Source organism: Talpa europaea, assembly GCF_964194135.1.
Source record: "Talpa europaea genome assembly, chromosome: 14".
NCBI lineage: Eukaryota > Metazoa > Chordata > Mammalia > Eulipotyphla > Talpidae > Talpa > Talpa europaea.
In genome coordinates, this window is record NC_140082.1 from 12,894,126 (window position 1) to 12,909,157 (window position 15,032).

Genomic DNA, 15,032 nt, shown 5'->3' on the forward strand with positions numbered 1-15,032 from the left:
ATCTGGGATTTTAAAAGTAGCACTTTTATCTTTTGAAAGTTCAACAAGTCACATAACACTTAAAACATCAAAAAAGCTTTCTGATAAAAAGCTCAGCTTTTAAATCGCATTTTGTTTCTGTAAATTTGGGAGACGAATTGAGTTCTCACTGGAATGTGGCCTATCGCTGGCTGACAGATCTGAAATGGAATGTCTCCAATGGCAGTGCCTCCGGCTCGCCCTCCCGGGACCACACCAGCATCGGCTGCGAGCTCCCTGCGCGGGGCGGTCCTCAGGCTGCGATCTTCGCCATCTGCTGTTCTAACTTGGAAATGCGCTCGTCTTGATTGCAGATTGTGTCTTTAATAGATTTGATCTCTTTTAAAATCTCATCCAACTTGGCTTCATTTTGCTAAGGAAACAAAAAAGGTGGGGAGAAGATGGTCAAAAAATCTGTAAACTGAGATGTAAAATGTAGTTTTCTATTTTTCAAATGGCCAGCTGCAGCCGCTGGGCCTTGTGAGGGCATAATTTGGCCCTGGGGCCTGCGTGCCCGCCTGACAGTCTCTGGAAACAGGTAAACGCAGGACAAGACTGACTCCTTCAGAGCCTTTCCTGCACCCCAAGAGCCCTAGTGAAAGCTCCACCAGGACTAACCTCTCTGACCAATGTGAGGGGCGACCTTCCAGAGCCCCCACCATCTCCAGGGAGGGTCCTGCTCAAGGGTTAATCCCCGGTCTTGCCACTAACCCTTCTTCAGAGGCCCAGGCTCTCGGAAACCTCAGTCACCGAAGTCCTCATGGGGCTGCCTCAGTTGTCACGGCCCAAATGCCGGTTCCTCCAGGCACTTCACCGCTTCATTCTGCTTACCTTCTCTGACAATTCACAGTGCTGGCCCCCAAAACACCCCACAGCCCACCAACTCCCCATGGCCTCGCCTCTCCCCTCAGCAACGCCCTCCGGGGCTACCCAGCTCTTCAGTGCTGGGTTCTGTTCCCCTCACTCCACTGCCGCAGTCCCCGTGGAGAGGCTATGGTCGCCTCTGCTGCTAAGGCCCACACTGCCAACACATGGCAGCATCACAGACCTCTCACTCCCCTCCCTCCCTGGCGACTGTGACCACAGGCTCCCGGGCTCACTTCTTCCCCAAACAGTTTGAGGAAAGACAGTTTCAAAAACTCAAGAAGCCCTATTGACTCTCAGAGACAGTAGCAGAACCACTTCTATCCCAATCATCGTAAAAGTCAGAGTCAAAGGGCCAATGCGGCACCAAACATGAAGGTGACGTGCCTAGGAGGCTGGTGCAGACAGGATGCACCACTGTTCACTGAAAGCGCCGCTGGAAGGAGCTCCCTGTCGCCCAGGACTGGCAAAGGGACTGAGGGGCACAGGCCAAGCACGCCCCTGACCTCCCACAGGTCTTACCACACTAGCCGTGTCCACGGTTTTCTTGGGGGCGTTGATCAGGTCGCACTTCTTGTTTGCGCTGGGCTTGCTATCCAGAATGTTCTTCTTAACAACCTTGAGATCCCTGTTTTTGCCTGGAATGTAACCGTGCCTCAAGGAGATGAGGATCGGGTCTGCGTTCTTCCCCTCAAACCACTCCTCTGCTTCCAGCGCGGCTTCGGGCCCCGCCGTGTCAGGATATAGGTCATCTTGGAAAAGGTCTGACTGCAAAAGACATTGTGGGGAAACCCTTAGGCAAGGAAGAAGAAAGTCAGGGGTTTAATTTTTATCTCTTCAACACATGGGCTGCCTAGAAAGTCAGGCACTTACCTTCCTGGGGACAGTCATGATAATAGGCTCACACTTTCTCTCATGGAGTTTGAAGAACCTTCAAAGGGAAAGTAAAGGCAAGGCTGCATTAGGCAAAAGAGGAGGCCAAGTAACAGTCACAGCAGCTCTTGTACAGTGCTGTGCAGGCATGAAATGCTCTGCCTGTCACCTCATCTGACCCACCCGGGGAGCAGGCAGACTTAGCATTCCCATGTCTCAGATGAGAGAGCGGAAGCAGGACTCAGTGGGCTGGAGGCAAGAACCAGGCGGAGAGAGGTCTCCCCGTCGTAGTAACAAATTCTGGCTATTTGGGGGCAAATCAAATGTGGTGGAAATGACACCTCCACCGACAGTGAGTCACTTGGGAAGAAGTCACTGAGTCAGTAGAAGGGAACACACGCCTACGTGTCAGATAATATCTGTGCTCGGATGCCAGGATGCCAGGTCTCCTGCCAACTTGAGGAGGCTGAACACTTATAAGTGTAAATATGATTTTTAAAAAGGAAAACCACCCTAGGAATTAAAATTTTGGCTTCCAAGCAAAACACATCATGTCTAACACTCAAGAAAACATTTGGAATTATCCAAAGCGCGGACAGAATAGAACACGAAGCACAAAGCCTCTGAAGCCAGCACACTGGCGGAAATGATCGAGCTGGGTTTGACTTGCACCCACCACGTGCCCGAGCATGTGACAGCTTCACCCAGCCCAGAGCTCCCCGCCAATGAAGTGGGGATAAAGAGAGCTCCCTCAGGCTGTCAGAGGGCAGAGGGGAATCCACACAGCTTCCAGCACAGCGCCTGACAGATGGTGAAAGGCTGAGGGAGGGGGCACCCTGACTGACTGTGCTTATTACAGTCTCTTAAACCTTGGGGGGGGCGGGGAGGGCAGTAAAATAAATGTGTTCCTGATATTGGGTGTAATCTTAAACTCAGGTTCAATCTGTTTTTAACCACAGCTTGTTAGTCTGGTTTAAACTACAATTTTGAATTATCTGTGACAGTTTTCCTTTATTACTCTCCAGCTATTACAGAGCTATGTATTAAAAAAAAATCCATAGCGATTAATATAAAAAATACTCTTATTTTTATTAAGACAGAGATAGGTGTCCATTATTTCATTATGTGACCAGGGCAGACAGCCAGGATGATGTCTGGTGCAAGCACAGCATCACACAGATGTGTGCTCCAAGCTGGTGCCAACTAAGAGCTAACAGTGCTGACTCTTCCGCATTTAAAATGGCCAGTGGTCAGTGAGCCTCACTGATGACCTTTTGTTGACTACTGTGGGAAAAAAAAGGCCTGCCCCTCAGGGAGCCCATTTGCATTAGATGGGCCCATTTGCAAAATCAATAGACAGAGAGACAGGAACCAGATGACACCACAGGTTCCCTAAGCCCAGCTAGCAGGAGAACAGGCCGAGCTGGACAGCACTAGCTTCTCTAGTTCAGTTTAGCCTCCGTGGGGTCCACAAGCCAGTTTGGAATCTGGTTCACCCTCCTGCATTTCCATCCCAGGACAGCCTCGCCTCCTAGGGGACATGGCACAGTCTCAGTCTGAAGGATGGTGATCGCACTGTTTAAGAATGTGCATCTAACTGCAATCCTCGAAGGTATATAATCTGAAGAATGGAGAGGGACACAGTTGGATTAAAAGATTTTGAAAGTTCTTTACTGCTCTGAAACTCTTCTTTCCAAATGTGGGCAGGAAATGAGATATTAATTCTACACCACAGACAAGCAGAGAAAACTTGGGCACTGGAGAATTACTAGAAGCTGTATTGCTCTTCTACAACTCGGACAATAGAAATGATTTGAGTACCTTCCGACACGGATTCTTTACCTGGCAATCTCACATTTGTTGACATCAAGCCCCCTCTTGGACATGTACCCCATGCCTCTCTGAGGCTCCTTGCTGCTGAACGTGTTGAGGTAGTGGACATAAGGGGATTCGTCTGTGATCTCAAAATAGCGGATGCTGCTGTCTCCCTACAAGAAATCAGAAAAGTTTACGTTTAATATCAACTGAAACATCTGGTGTGGATGTGTCACTTCCCTTAAAACCCAGAGTTAACTGGGACTCTGTCACAGTGGCCAACCTCGTCATCCTCTTTAAAAAAAAAAAAAGGCCTGCCGACACCACATGAGTTAAGCTATCACCTAGCGGACCACGGGTGCTGTGCTTCTGAAGGCTAAACTCTGCCCCTCTGAGCCTGGATGCCAAGTCAAGAGTCAGGGCAAACAAAAGTTACCAACTCTGCCGACAAGTGTTCCCTTCCAAAATGGGAGAACACTAGAAGCTGTATTGCTTCTATTCAAGTCCAGCAGACAGACCAAGACCAGGAGGACAGCTGAGAGCGTGACTACGGACCCCACAGCACCATTGGGTTCGCAGAGCTGAGGGCACCACTGCCAGACAAGCAGATGCTGATGAAAAGTAAGACTTTTCTAATTAAGAAACAATTCCTTTCAGTGAGTATCCTCTAACTTCAGAAGGCAGTGCTGCCTCGTCACACATAAAATTCTATGACAACCTTGCTCACAACAGTCAGATTGTTTCTGGAGAGCTGAAGCTGATCCTGGTCTCCTTATGCACAAATAATCATCACACGGTTGCAAGCTGAACAGCGAAGGTGGCCCCGCCTGGCAGAGCGGGAGGCACGTGTCTGCTCCATCTGTACCTCTGAGAAGTAGCCAAACCATATTGCATCCTAACATTCCTCTCAGTTCTTATGATGCGGTCTTGTTCAATGATTTATATATCTAAAGCAAACGGGAGGAAGCTAAACACATAGCAGTTGTTTTCTGCATATTCGAAATAATGTTCTACCTCGTGTGAATAATTTCTGGGGAGCCTCTGCTTGTTTGTGTTGACGCAGCCATGGCAGCACTGGCCAGGGGAGGCCTGTGCACTCAACAGCTGTTAACATCAGAAGCAAGATGACTTTCAAGGAAACAGACAAGATCTTGGTTTCTAAGTAACTTTACATAAAAATGTAAAGCAGGTGCGCAGCATGCTCAACCAACTGTGAAAAAAGTGAAAACATCCCCAGCTTGATCCAGCAAGGGGCAATCCTAACGGCTCTGAGGCAACACATCAAAGCTCCCTGGTTGTCAATTCAGCTGTCTGAACTACAAAAGTTTCTGAGGAACACTGAACCTGTAAAAGAATATGGAATATTGAGGTCACCACCCATCAAAGGGGAATAACAACAACAAAGGCACCAACAGTTAGGCAGAGATCATGAGGCTGGAAAGGAGTGTTGAGTTCAGCACGGCCACGTCTTCCTGCAATAACTGTCACCTCTTGAAACGTTAGTCAGGCCACATATTTTAAGGTCCTGGAACAAGGACCTTCTGGAGAGTCGCTGAGGTCCTGAAAAGCTCCTCCACAAAGCCCTTCTCTCCTCACAAGTCCAGGCCACGCATAGTAAGTAACTTACTGCCAATTGTAGGCTACCTGATCGATTTTAGCATGATATATGGCAAAGTGGTTATTTGTCCCTGGCACCAATTCAGAGCAGCCTAACACCATCAACCACACAGCACCTGTAGGTGAAAACACGTCAGCAGCCTGTACTCCTTCTCACTGAACTGAGTGACGATTCCCGTCAGCGTTTGCCCCAACACCCTGACCCAGCTTCCATCAAAAACACGGAGCACAGTACGTTATCACCACACAAGGGGCAGGCCACACACAGTCCAGTCTGAAGACCGAAAACTAAGCCATCTGCCCTTATTCTCGCGCCACACACACAAATAGACGAATTAAAATATTAAAATGCAGTGTTATAAACCAATGTTACCTTGTAAAAAATGATACAATTTAAAAACAATAATATGAAAATGATTTAACATCCTGCTCATCTTCAAAAGCTCTGAAGGATAAACTCAGCTTCTTGAATTTAATGCCAACCATGAAAACCACTGTTTACCTTTCCACACAAGTAAATGATACTGGTGTCAGGGTCGTAGAAAGGCAGCAACACCCCATTGCTCGTGTCCATTTCATGAAGAGCAATCGGTTCCTGCATGTTTTTCTGGAGAAAAATTAAAATACAGATGGAGACATTTTTTAAAGATGAATTTCTATAACATTATTATACATTCTTTCATCCTGTTAAGTTAGCCATTTCCCTGGAATAATGGAAGTCTGGGCAATGCACATTAACATTCTGGCCTGTAAATAGCAACAGTGACATGAAATGGGCTCCAGCCCACTGAAAATCATGTTCACTGCACACGGTAATTACGGCAAATGTCACTGTGATTTCATGATGGAAATCAGAGAGGCCTTCTCCTTTATGACTCCTTTTTTAAATCTTTTTTCTTATTATAAAATAAATATGTTCCTTAAAAGATATAAGAAAAAAACAACAACAACAAAAATTCCATAATCCCCAGCACAGTGAATAGCAGAAATAACTACCATTTTGGTCCGTTTGGATCTTAGTGTATCTAGTTCAGTATTTTTTATACTTATGCTGTCACGATCATTTTCCCAAGCATAACTATTTTGATGTCGACACTGGATCACATTCTTTATAAAACAGAACCAAGTTCATTATTTTCCAAGTCTAAAACACACAATTCTTCCTGCATTCTTTTTAAAATATACAGTCAACACACACTGCTTAGGAGTACCAAGAATGTGTTTCTGAAATACACTTAGCAATGTTTCCAGTGAGAATAACAACTTCACATATCCAATTTAAGATATGCAGGAGTTCAAAAGAGTCAACCAAGAATCCTCACCCACCCAAAGACCCATCATAAAAGAGAAAGTGCAAGTGTGAGCAAGGGGGGGGCTGGGGAGGACGTACCGGGTTCCAGAGAGCCAGCTGCCGCTCGCTCATGCGGCTGAAACCAGTGGTAAAGACATTCCCATCTGCCAGGAAGATGGCCCTCATGGGCCTTGCTCCTTCATGCGCCTTCTCCTTCTCCTGGGGGCAGGCACATTACACATATTCAAACAGCAAGAAGGAAAGGGGGGGCTCACAAACTGAACCCAACCACACCCCACATGCCATTCATATGAAAGTGAACACACGTGTGAGCGTGCATGAGAGAGAGAGAGAGAGAGAACAGACCACTTCCCCTTCCCAGATGAGGAAACAGACACTAAGTGACTTGGTAAAGGCCCCTCAGTGAGTGAGCCAAGTAGCCAGGATTTCACTTAGAGTCTTACTCCTTCCACAAGGCCCTGCTGCCAAACTCAGTTCTTGCAATGCAAAAACAAACCAACCAACCAACCCACACACACGAATGAGCTCTGCCAAATGTCTGTATCCTAAGAGCATAACAGCATGCAGGCTGGACACCCCTCCAGTTTCTAGCACAATTCCTACTTCCTAGGACAGAAAGTCTGGCTAAGCCCTCCCTCTGCCTCATCTGCTCAGTGATGGCACAGCAGAACCACCCTCAGAGGTTCCAATGGGAAAAGCACGTCGTTGTACAGGGCCAGGCATGATCCTGCTGTTCAACAAGCCCCAGACACGACTGGGCCCAAAATCTTGAGAGGCTACAGGGCAGAGAACCACCATATCTCAGGGAAGCAGGCTCAAGGGAAGCATTCTTGGCTTTAACACTTGTCATTTTAAGCCTGACTGAAGTTCCAAATGTCCACCTCCTGTCATGAAATGTGGTTTTGTTGTAGTCTAGTTTGGGGGCAGAAATTAAAGACATGGAGGGCCTCCCCTGGTGGCGCAGGCGGTTGAGCGCCGCGCTGTGAAGCTGTCCACAGCCTCTGCAGCGCCGGTTTGATCCCGGCCGGCCAGTGAGGGTCCCACATGGCGCAGCAGACCTCTTTGTCTCGCCTGCTGCTCCCCTCAGCAGTGTATTTCATCCGTCTGCCTGTTCTGTTCCCCACTCTGTCTTTGGTGAATCCTCTCACCCTCCCGCGCATCTGGCCTGTACCCCGGCTCTTGCATAAACAAACAAACAAATAAATAAACAAACAAACAAATAAATAAATAAAAAAAATTAAAGACACGGAGCTGCTGAGAGGACTTACGACATTCTCGTAAGGCATCTTAATGGTTTTTGGAACAGGGTGGGGAACCAATCGATATTCAGTACTTAAGTCAAGAGCTGATCTAAACGGCTAAACTCTTAAAGATTCTAGTGCACTGATAAAAACGTTTCTTTGTGAAAAAATGGTTACCATGTAAGAAATAGGACTTGGATACAGGCGAGAAACAAACATCCCTGAAAAGAACTGATTTGAGATAGTCAGAAGTCCCACAAGCCCTTCCCGATGCCGGCGTCTGCACACCCAGGGTCCACTGGTGGCCGCCAGCCTCGCCCGCCCACCTTGATGCGTAGAAAGTTCACACTCACCAAAGTGCTACACATAGTCAGGGTTTTGGCCAAACAGTACTCACAGCGACAATTTCTTGTTTCCGAGGATCGATTACTCGCACTTTCTTGTCTTTGGAAGCTGTGCAGATCAGACTGCCATTCCTGTTCCAGCTGACGTTGTAGATCATGTCCGAGTGCATGTCGTCCAAGTTAATCAGGGCTTCCCCTGTTCCCACGTTCCAGATGATGATGGCATTATCACAGCCTGCAGCAAGCACAGCCCTCCAAGGTTAGAGACACGTATACGGCAACAGTCCTGAACACTACAGTCAGGCTGTACACCGCCAAGAAAGGGCTGGGTGTCACAAACTGAAGTGATGAGCAGCAAAAGACACTGGTGTGAAAGAAATGCTTAGTATGGGCTCATGAAAGAAACAAAGAACTATCAGAAAATTAAATCCTGTGTTTAAGAGTTGGGGTTGGTGGACCCCAAGTGATTATATAAGTTTCTTTTTCTAGTAAAACAAGCACCAGATCAAATGAAGCTTATTTTCTTTTCTAGGGGAACCAAAACACCCGGGTTTCAGTAAGTGTTTAGGACACGCTACAAAAACGCCGGGTGGCCAGTTACTCAAGTCAGTGACACACTGAGGACCATAGGGCTGGATTAATGCAGGGAAAGCACACGGTGGAAGGAAGTGCTGCCAAGACTGGCCTCACCGCCTGCTCACAGCAGATCTTTATCTTTAAAGTGGGAGAAAAATGGGCCAAGACTGGCCTGATTTGAGAACCCGAACTGGAATCCAGCAGGCTGGTGGATTCAGAACCTGACCCAAGAAGAGGCCAGTGTAGACACAGCCACAACCCCTCAGCTCATTAACTCCATTCTCCCTTCCTCCAAGTTCACAGGACCCTTTAAAAAGACATGCACTTAAAAAATAAATAAATAAATAAATAAAAAATAAAAAGACATGCACTTGTTGTGCCAGGACACTAGTTCAAGTTGAAGCAAAACGAGGACGGACACTTGGAGAGTGAAATTCCCACCCATAAACCCATCTTGCAAGTACTGTAGGAAAATAAGCCACTAACATCCAGGGCACCTGTTACCTAAGATTAGAAGTAGGAAATTTGGGGAAAAAATTGAAACAAAAACACCTGCAAAAGGGTATGAAAAGATGGAGCAAAATTCTGGGATGGAGACGCAACCTTTCCTCTGCGTTGCTCATCACCAGCAAATAGGTAACTTCAGTCACAGTGGATAGATCACATCGTCTTAAAATATGCAGAACCATGCGAGCCATCACTCTCCTCCACTTGTGAAGGGAGGAGAGTGAGGATCAGTCTCCTGATGAGACTTAAAGTCTGACCTAGATGAGAAGGGAAGGAGGGAATTTTCCATGATGGAATTCCATCTCTGGAAGTTTTTTCTCTCCTTGTCAGACTGTGGTCTGAGGACATCATCTGAAGGATTCCCAGGTACAGCCAATGGGAATTTAAAAAGAATCCTAAGTAATATCCTTTTCGAAAAGTCGTCCCTGGTTTCAATAAGTTCCCTAGCATTTAAGATTTAACTTATATCATAAATACCCTCTATTTCCAGTTAAAAACTGAACTGCACATTCTTCTTTTTTCTGGCGAGAAAAAAGACCTTAAAATCTACCACTAATGTTAGTGTTGCTTTTTTAATAAACCACTTTATTAAAGTGTAATTTACATAGAATGCAACGCACCCACTTGACGTATACATTGGGTAAGTTTTGACACATATCTTCCGTAGAAACAGAACATTTCCATCACCCCAGAAAGCTCCCTCCTGCCCTTTGTGTTGCTTTTATAAAAGAAGATAAAAACCTTCAATTCTGACAAAGGCAAAGAATTGTCAGACAAAATCTGGAAACTCCTCTTGTGGAAAAGCAGTAAGAACACCAGGGGGTTCACAGCAGAGCTGTTTAATAGCAAAAAAATCAGAAACTTCAATGACTAGAACTAGGGATCTGATTAAATAAACTCAGGAACACAACGAACTCTAATGCAGTCATTAAAAATATCACAGGAAGAACATTCAAAGGTACACGAAAAGGACCACAATGTGTCACTAAGCGCAGAAAGCAGATGATGTGTAAAATGTCTGAACCCATCTTCCTGTATAAAATTATTTATGGATGTGCACAAAAATTCCTTCTGGAAAAAGCCATGGAAATGGCAGGAATGATGCTCCCTCTGGAAGGTGGGATTTTTATTTTCTTCCTTTTGTTTATATATATTCTCTGCAACACACATATACTGCTCACTAAGGAGAAAAATGAAAGCATTTTTTTTTAAGGGTGGAGGATATTTGCCTAACACGATCACCCCAAATTGGAAACACCACCAGGGCAGGACCCAGAGCCTGGGTGCAACCCGTGTTCCTCCTACTATGTGAGGAATAACTGAGCCTCTAGCACGAATCAAGAGCCCTCAGGAACCAGGAATCTGCTGAAATCGCGGGCAATATGATCCTGCTCATTTTCCTCTGTAGGAGATCTATGTTTCGGTCGGATTATCAAAGCGCACTCAAACTCGAGGGTTAGGACACCACTCCCAGGATTCTTAATTATCTGCTTAAAACTGTAAAGTACACAATCAGAATGCATTTGAAGGTCCCTCAACACAAAGGGAGGTGAGGACCAAAAGCCAGGGCCCAGGAGAGGAGTGCTTAGCTCTTACCTGCGCTAAGAAGCACGTTGCGGGCTGTCGGGTGCCAGGCCACGATACCAACTCTCTTTGAGTGGCCTTCTAAAATCACCACGGGTTCGGTCAGGGAAAGGGTAAGTCCATTTTCTGGGATCTGCCACACCTGTTGGAACAGGAAGACAGATAACCTGTGTGAATACTGTCACCTTTATCACAGCTACTGTGACCGTCCAGAATACGCGATGGTGCTTGGGTGAGGCAGCATATTGTGAAACAACTGTGTAAGTTTGTTTATAAGATATAAATAGGATATTAAAAGTTGGAATAACCATAAGCCTTTACACGTTACAGCTCCTCTGTTATTTAATATTAGTTGAGATTTTAAATTCCCCGATAAGTTCAAAACCAGCCAGTTAGAAGCATGCAAAAGACTGAAAGATCGAATGACGAAGTGCCCAGGCGAAGCAGCACTGGGTGAGAACTCCTAATTCAGTCCATGGTTCCTAAGAGAAGTGCAAACTCTACCCACTAAAAGCTCTTAAGGGATGCTGTTGTTTCTAACACATCAATATTTTCTACGATTTTAACTTGGAGAATAAAAATATACCTAATAGCTTTGTAACATGTAATATAGAAATCTCACAGAAGAAAAAATTAATTGAATCTGGTTGGAACTAAAAACGTTCGTGTTTCAAAGGACACTATCAAGAAAGGTAAAAGACAAGAATGTCTTTAGAATGAATTCAGAACAGAATGAGAAGAAATGGTTTGCAAATCACATGTGATCAGGTCCATTATATAGAATATACTAAAAAAAAAATCTTGCAACTCAACAATAAAAGAACAAGTAACTCATTTAAAAAATGAGCAAGGGTTCTAAATAGACATATTTTCAAGACATACAAGTAGCCAGAAAGCATATGAACATAAGCTCAACATTTCAGTGATTAGGGAAATATAAGTCAAAACCACAATAAAATAGGAGGTTGGAATCAAGGAGTCACATAACAAGTCCTGGTGAGGATGCAGAGAAACCAGAGTCCTCACACGCTGCCAGTGGGGATGCGAAGCCACCCCCTCTCCCCCAACACCTTTCCTCAGGGCTGCCAGCTGACCAGCAATACTGCCCCTGCATACCTACCCAAGAGAAACGAGAAAGCACTGCATGAAAACGTGTGCACACATGTTTTCAGCAGCATTATTCACAATAGCCCAAAGGTGGAAATAATCCAAATGTCTAGCAACTAAAGAGAAGATAAGCCCACTATGACAGGGACTATCTGGCTACAAAAGGAAATGGAGGACTGACACGTTACATCGTGGCCTGGAAAGAGTACACTAAGGAAAAAGAAGCCAATCATACAAGACCACGTGCTATAGGATTACATGTACATGAAATGTGCAGAACAGGAAAGCACACAGAGACAGAAAGAAGATTAAAGGTTGTGTAGTGCCTACTGCTGGGGACCAAGGGGGTGACAGCTGTACATGCATATTCAGCCAGTGATAGCTGAATATACTAAAAATCATTGAAATGTAAACTTTAAATGGGTGAACTAATTGGGAATATTTCAATAAAGCTATTTAAATCTTGATGACTCAAGAGAAGATTTACCATATCTTATCTGGGGATGTGCCTGGGTGGTGGGGAATGACAGGAATAGGAAAAGCAGCAGAGTGGGAGAAACAAGAGACTTCAAGGCTAACAATGCAAGACCAAGCCGGCTTCAAAAAATAAAAGGACCAGGTCTTAGCTAAGCCAAAGAGCACCAAGAACCCTGTGGGAGGTCAGATACTGAGTAATGTTTAAAGTGATCATCTTCTTATATATGAAGATTACAGTATGTTAATTTCTTCTTATATATGAAGATCACAATCCATGAACTTACCCCCCCCCCACACACACAAAAAGATTTTAAAAACTACTTCATGAAAAATTTAGAGCTTGTCAGTGAAAAATCATGTTCAACAGTGGAACAAGTGAGAAACAGAATTTTCCTTTGTTGGGGTTTTTAAGAAGGAGACAAACAACTGTCTGTTTTCAATTGCTTGGTGGAAGGCAGAGATCTGGATTAGATGCGTGTTTACGGTTCAGTCAGTTCTGTTGTCCTGCAAAAAATTAGAATGAAAACTTTGCCATCCTGATAATGGGAAAAAGTCACGGATTTTTTATAGCTAAATTCTGCCCTGCTAAATATAACCCGCTAGGCAAATCGTGGCAAAAGGGAGCTGCCTCTTGAGGGTCCAAGTTTAGGGTATCACCTAATTTCCTCTGAGCCAGTCTCATCCTTCAGCAAGCATTACGCAAGGCAGATGGGAACAATCACAGAAGGCGCAGAAGGAAAACCTACCTGCCTCCTCCTGCCCCTCACCCGGACCAGTCTCGCTGGGAGCACAGGCAGCTGCTCCTCATCTCCCAGCATTACGTGTTTGCTTTCAACTTGACATGTGCTATTTTTATTCAAGGGTTTATGACAGTGAACAGCTCCAAATTGAACTTGGCTATATGCACATCAAGGAGGGCTGAAATTCTGAACAAAGGAACAGAAAGCAACTGCTGATATGATCAAAGCGTGAATGAAGTCATCAGAGAAATAATTATGAAATGAGACCTTAGAGACTCAACAGGAAATGCACTTTGCACGGAGGTCTGACAGGCGTAGAAGCGAAGAGCAGCAATACCACCCGCCATCTCCAGAGGGCACCATAACCATGGGGTGCGGCGGCGTCTTGCAAGGACTGTACAACCTTCTGTGCCTAACTCTGACAGGACCAAAGAGTGCATTTCCACACCGCCAGCGAGGCATGGTGTGATGGGAGGCTTTGGTTCCAATCAGCATTTCCAATCTTAAACAGTGTGAAAACAGAACTCCTAACAGAACTTCATCTTTCCCTTGGATGGCAATAAACTTTAATGATGAAGCAAAGTATTTATTGTATTGTTTTTTAAATGAGAAAAACTCTGTTCCTTTTTTATCTCATTTTTGGCAGATTCAATGGTTCCTTCAACGAGGTTTATGCATTTAATTCAGTCACTGAACCAACCGTTTTACTACCGTGGTTACTCATTCATGCTACATGTTTCTGAGCAGCCACTGTAAGGCAGGCACACTAGCAGGCAAGGAGGGAAACAAAAGTCTAGCAAACAGCAGGCCCTGCCTTCAAGGGGTGCACGGTCTAAAAAAAGGCAGAGACTTCTACTAGATTGAGAATCAAGGACAGCAAAGACAAGTGGTGTGACGCAGTGTGGGAGCATGCACTCTGGGGTCAAACTGACCCGTGCTCACCTCCCGCCCGGGACACTGACGTGAAGGTGCTGGGTAAAGAACCTGACATCACTGCACATAGGAAACGCCAGCCCTGTACTTTCTAGGGCTACTAGGGGGATTAAATGAATCAATAAGGCCCTCAGAACAGTACCTGACACAAGTCAGTGTCCCCCCAAAATGTAGCGACAGTACAGTGCAGTGGTTAAGACAATGGCTTTAAACTAGAACAGATTGTCCACTTCCTAATTTCACCGCCTGTCAGCTGCATGACCATGGGTCTGTTCACCTGAATTAAACCTGGACCTTAAGTTTCCTCAACTATAAAATGGGAGTAATAATTGAATGCACCTTCATGGGGGTTGTCTTCAGGTCCAATGTAGCAATATGAAGCTGAAGCTTTTAGAACAGTGTTTGGCATATGGCAGGATTTGGGTAAGTGTGAGCTACAGTTAGTGCTGCATATTCACCAGGAATCCTCATGGCACGCGACCCGCACTATGCCAGCACAGAAGCTGAGCGCCCATGGCATTGCGAGTGCCATGAGATCGCATCCACTGCTCCATTGTGGTATGTTCGGGGAGGCTCCCCAAGGGCACCACCTCTGAGGATGAACAGGAGTTGGGTGACAGGTGGAAGGGAGAAAGGGATGAGGAGGAAGGAAATCAAGTATTCAGTTTCAAAATGAAAAACACAGATTCACAGAGCAATTTGCTAAAAAGCACAGCCCCAAAGAGGCTGGCTGAGGAAAAACCAGGAAAAAGGCACCAGAGGAAAAACGCCAACACAGGCAGGAGGATTTACGGTGGGAGGAGAAAGTGACCGGGAAAGTCTGTGAAACTAGTTGAAAAGACGACGGCTCTTTGTTGTCTTTGCTGGTAAATAAAGATGGTGTTGTTCTCCACTGTAGACTGTGCAGAGAGCTGGGAGATGTGTAAGCCTTTCCACACTGGGCAGACACACCCCCTGGCTGGTGCTGCTGCCTGCGCTCACAATGAGGCCCTCACTATTCGGCTCTCTGCCCCTCTTCGGGCTG

The 15,032-nt window shown here is 45.5% G+C and overlaps 1 protein-coding gene across 1 annotated transcript in view; it reads right to left on the reverse strand.

Moving 5' to 3' along the window:
• Window positions 1-271: 271 nt before the first annotated feature.
• The window catches only part of CORO1C (coronin 1C), a gene marked incomplete at both ends in the record, with an annotated part of 43,014 nt that continues 28,253 nt past the window's right edge, over window positions 272-15,032 (reverse strand). Inside the window, 8 exon segments of the mRNA XM_084253764.1 lie at window positions 272-391; window positions 1,405-1,650; window positions 1,756-1,813; window positions 3,598-3,743; window positions 5,690-5,794; window positions 6,578-6,697; window positions 8,138-8,319; window positions 10,764-10,893. Of these exon segments, the coding sequence (XP_084109890.1) occupies window positions 272-391; window positions 1,405-1,650; window positions 1,756-1,813; window positions 3,598-3,743; window positions 5,690-5,794; window positions 6,578-6,697; window positions 8,138-8,319; window positions 10,764-10,893 (1,107 nt within the window).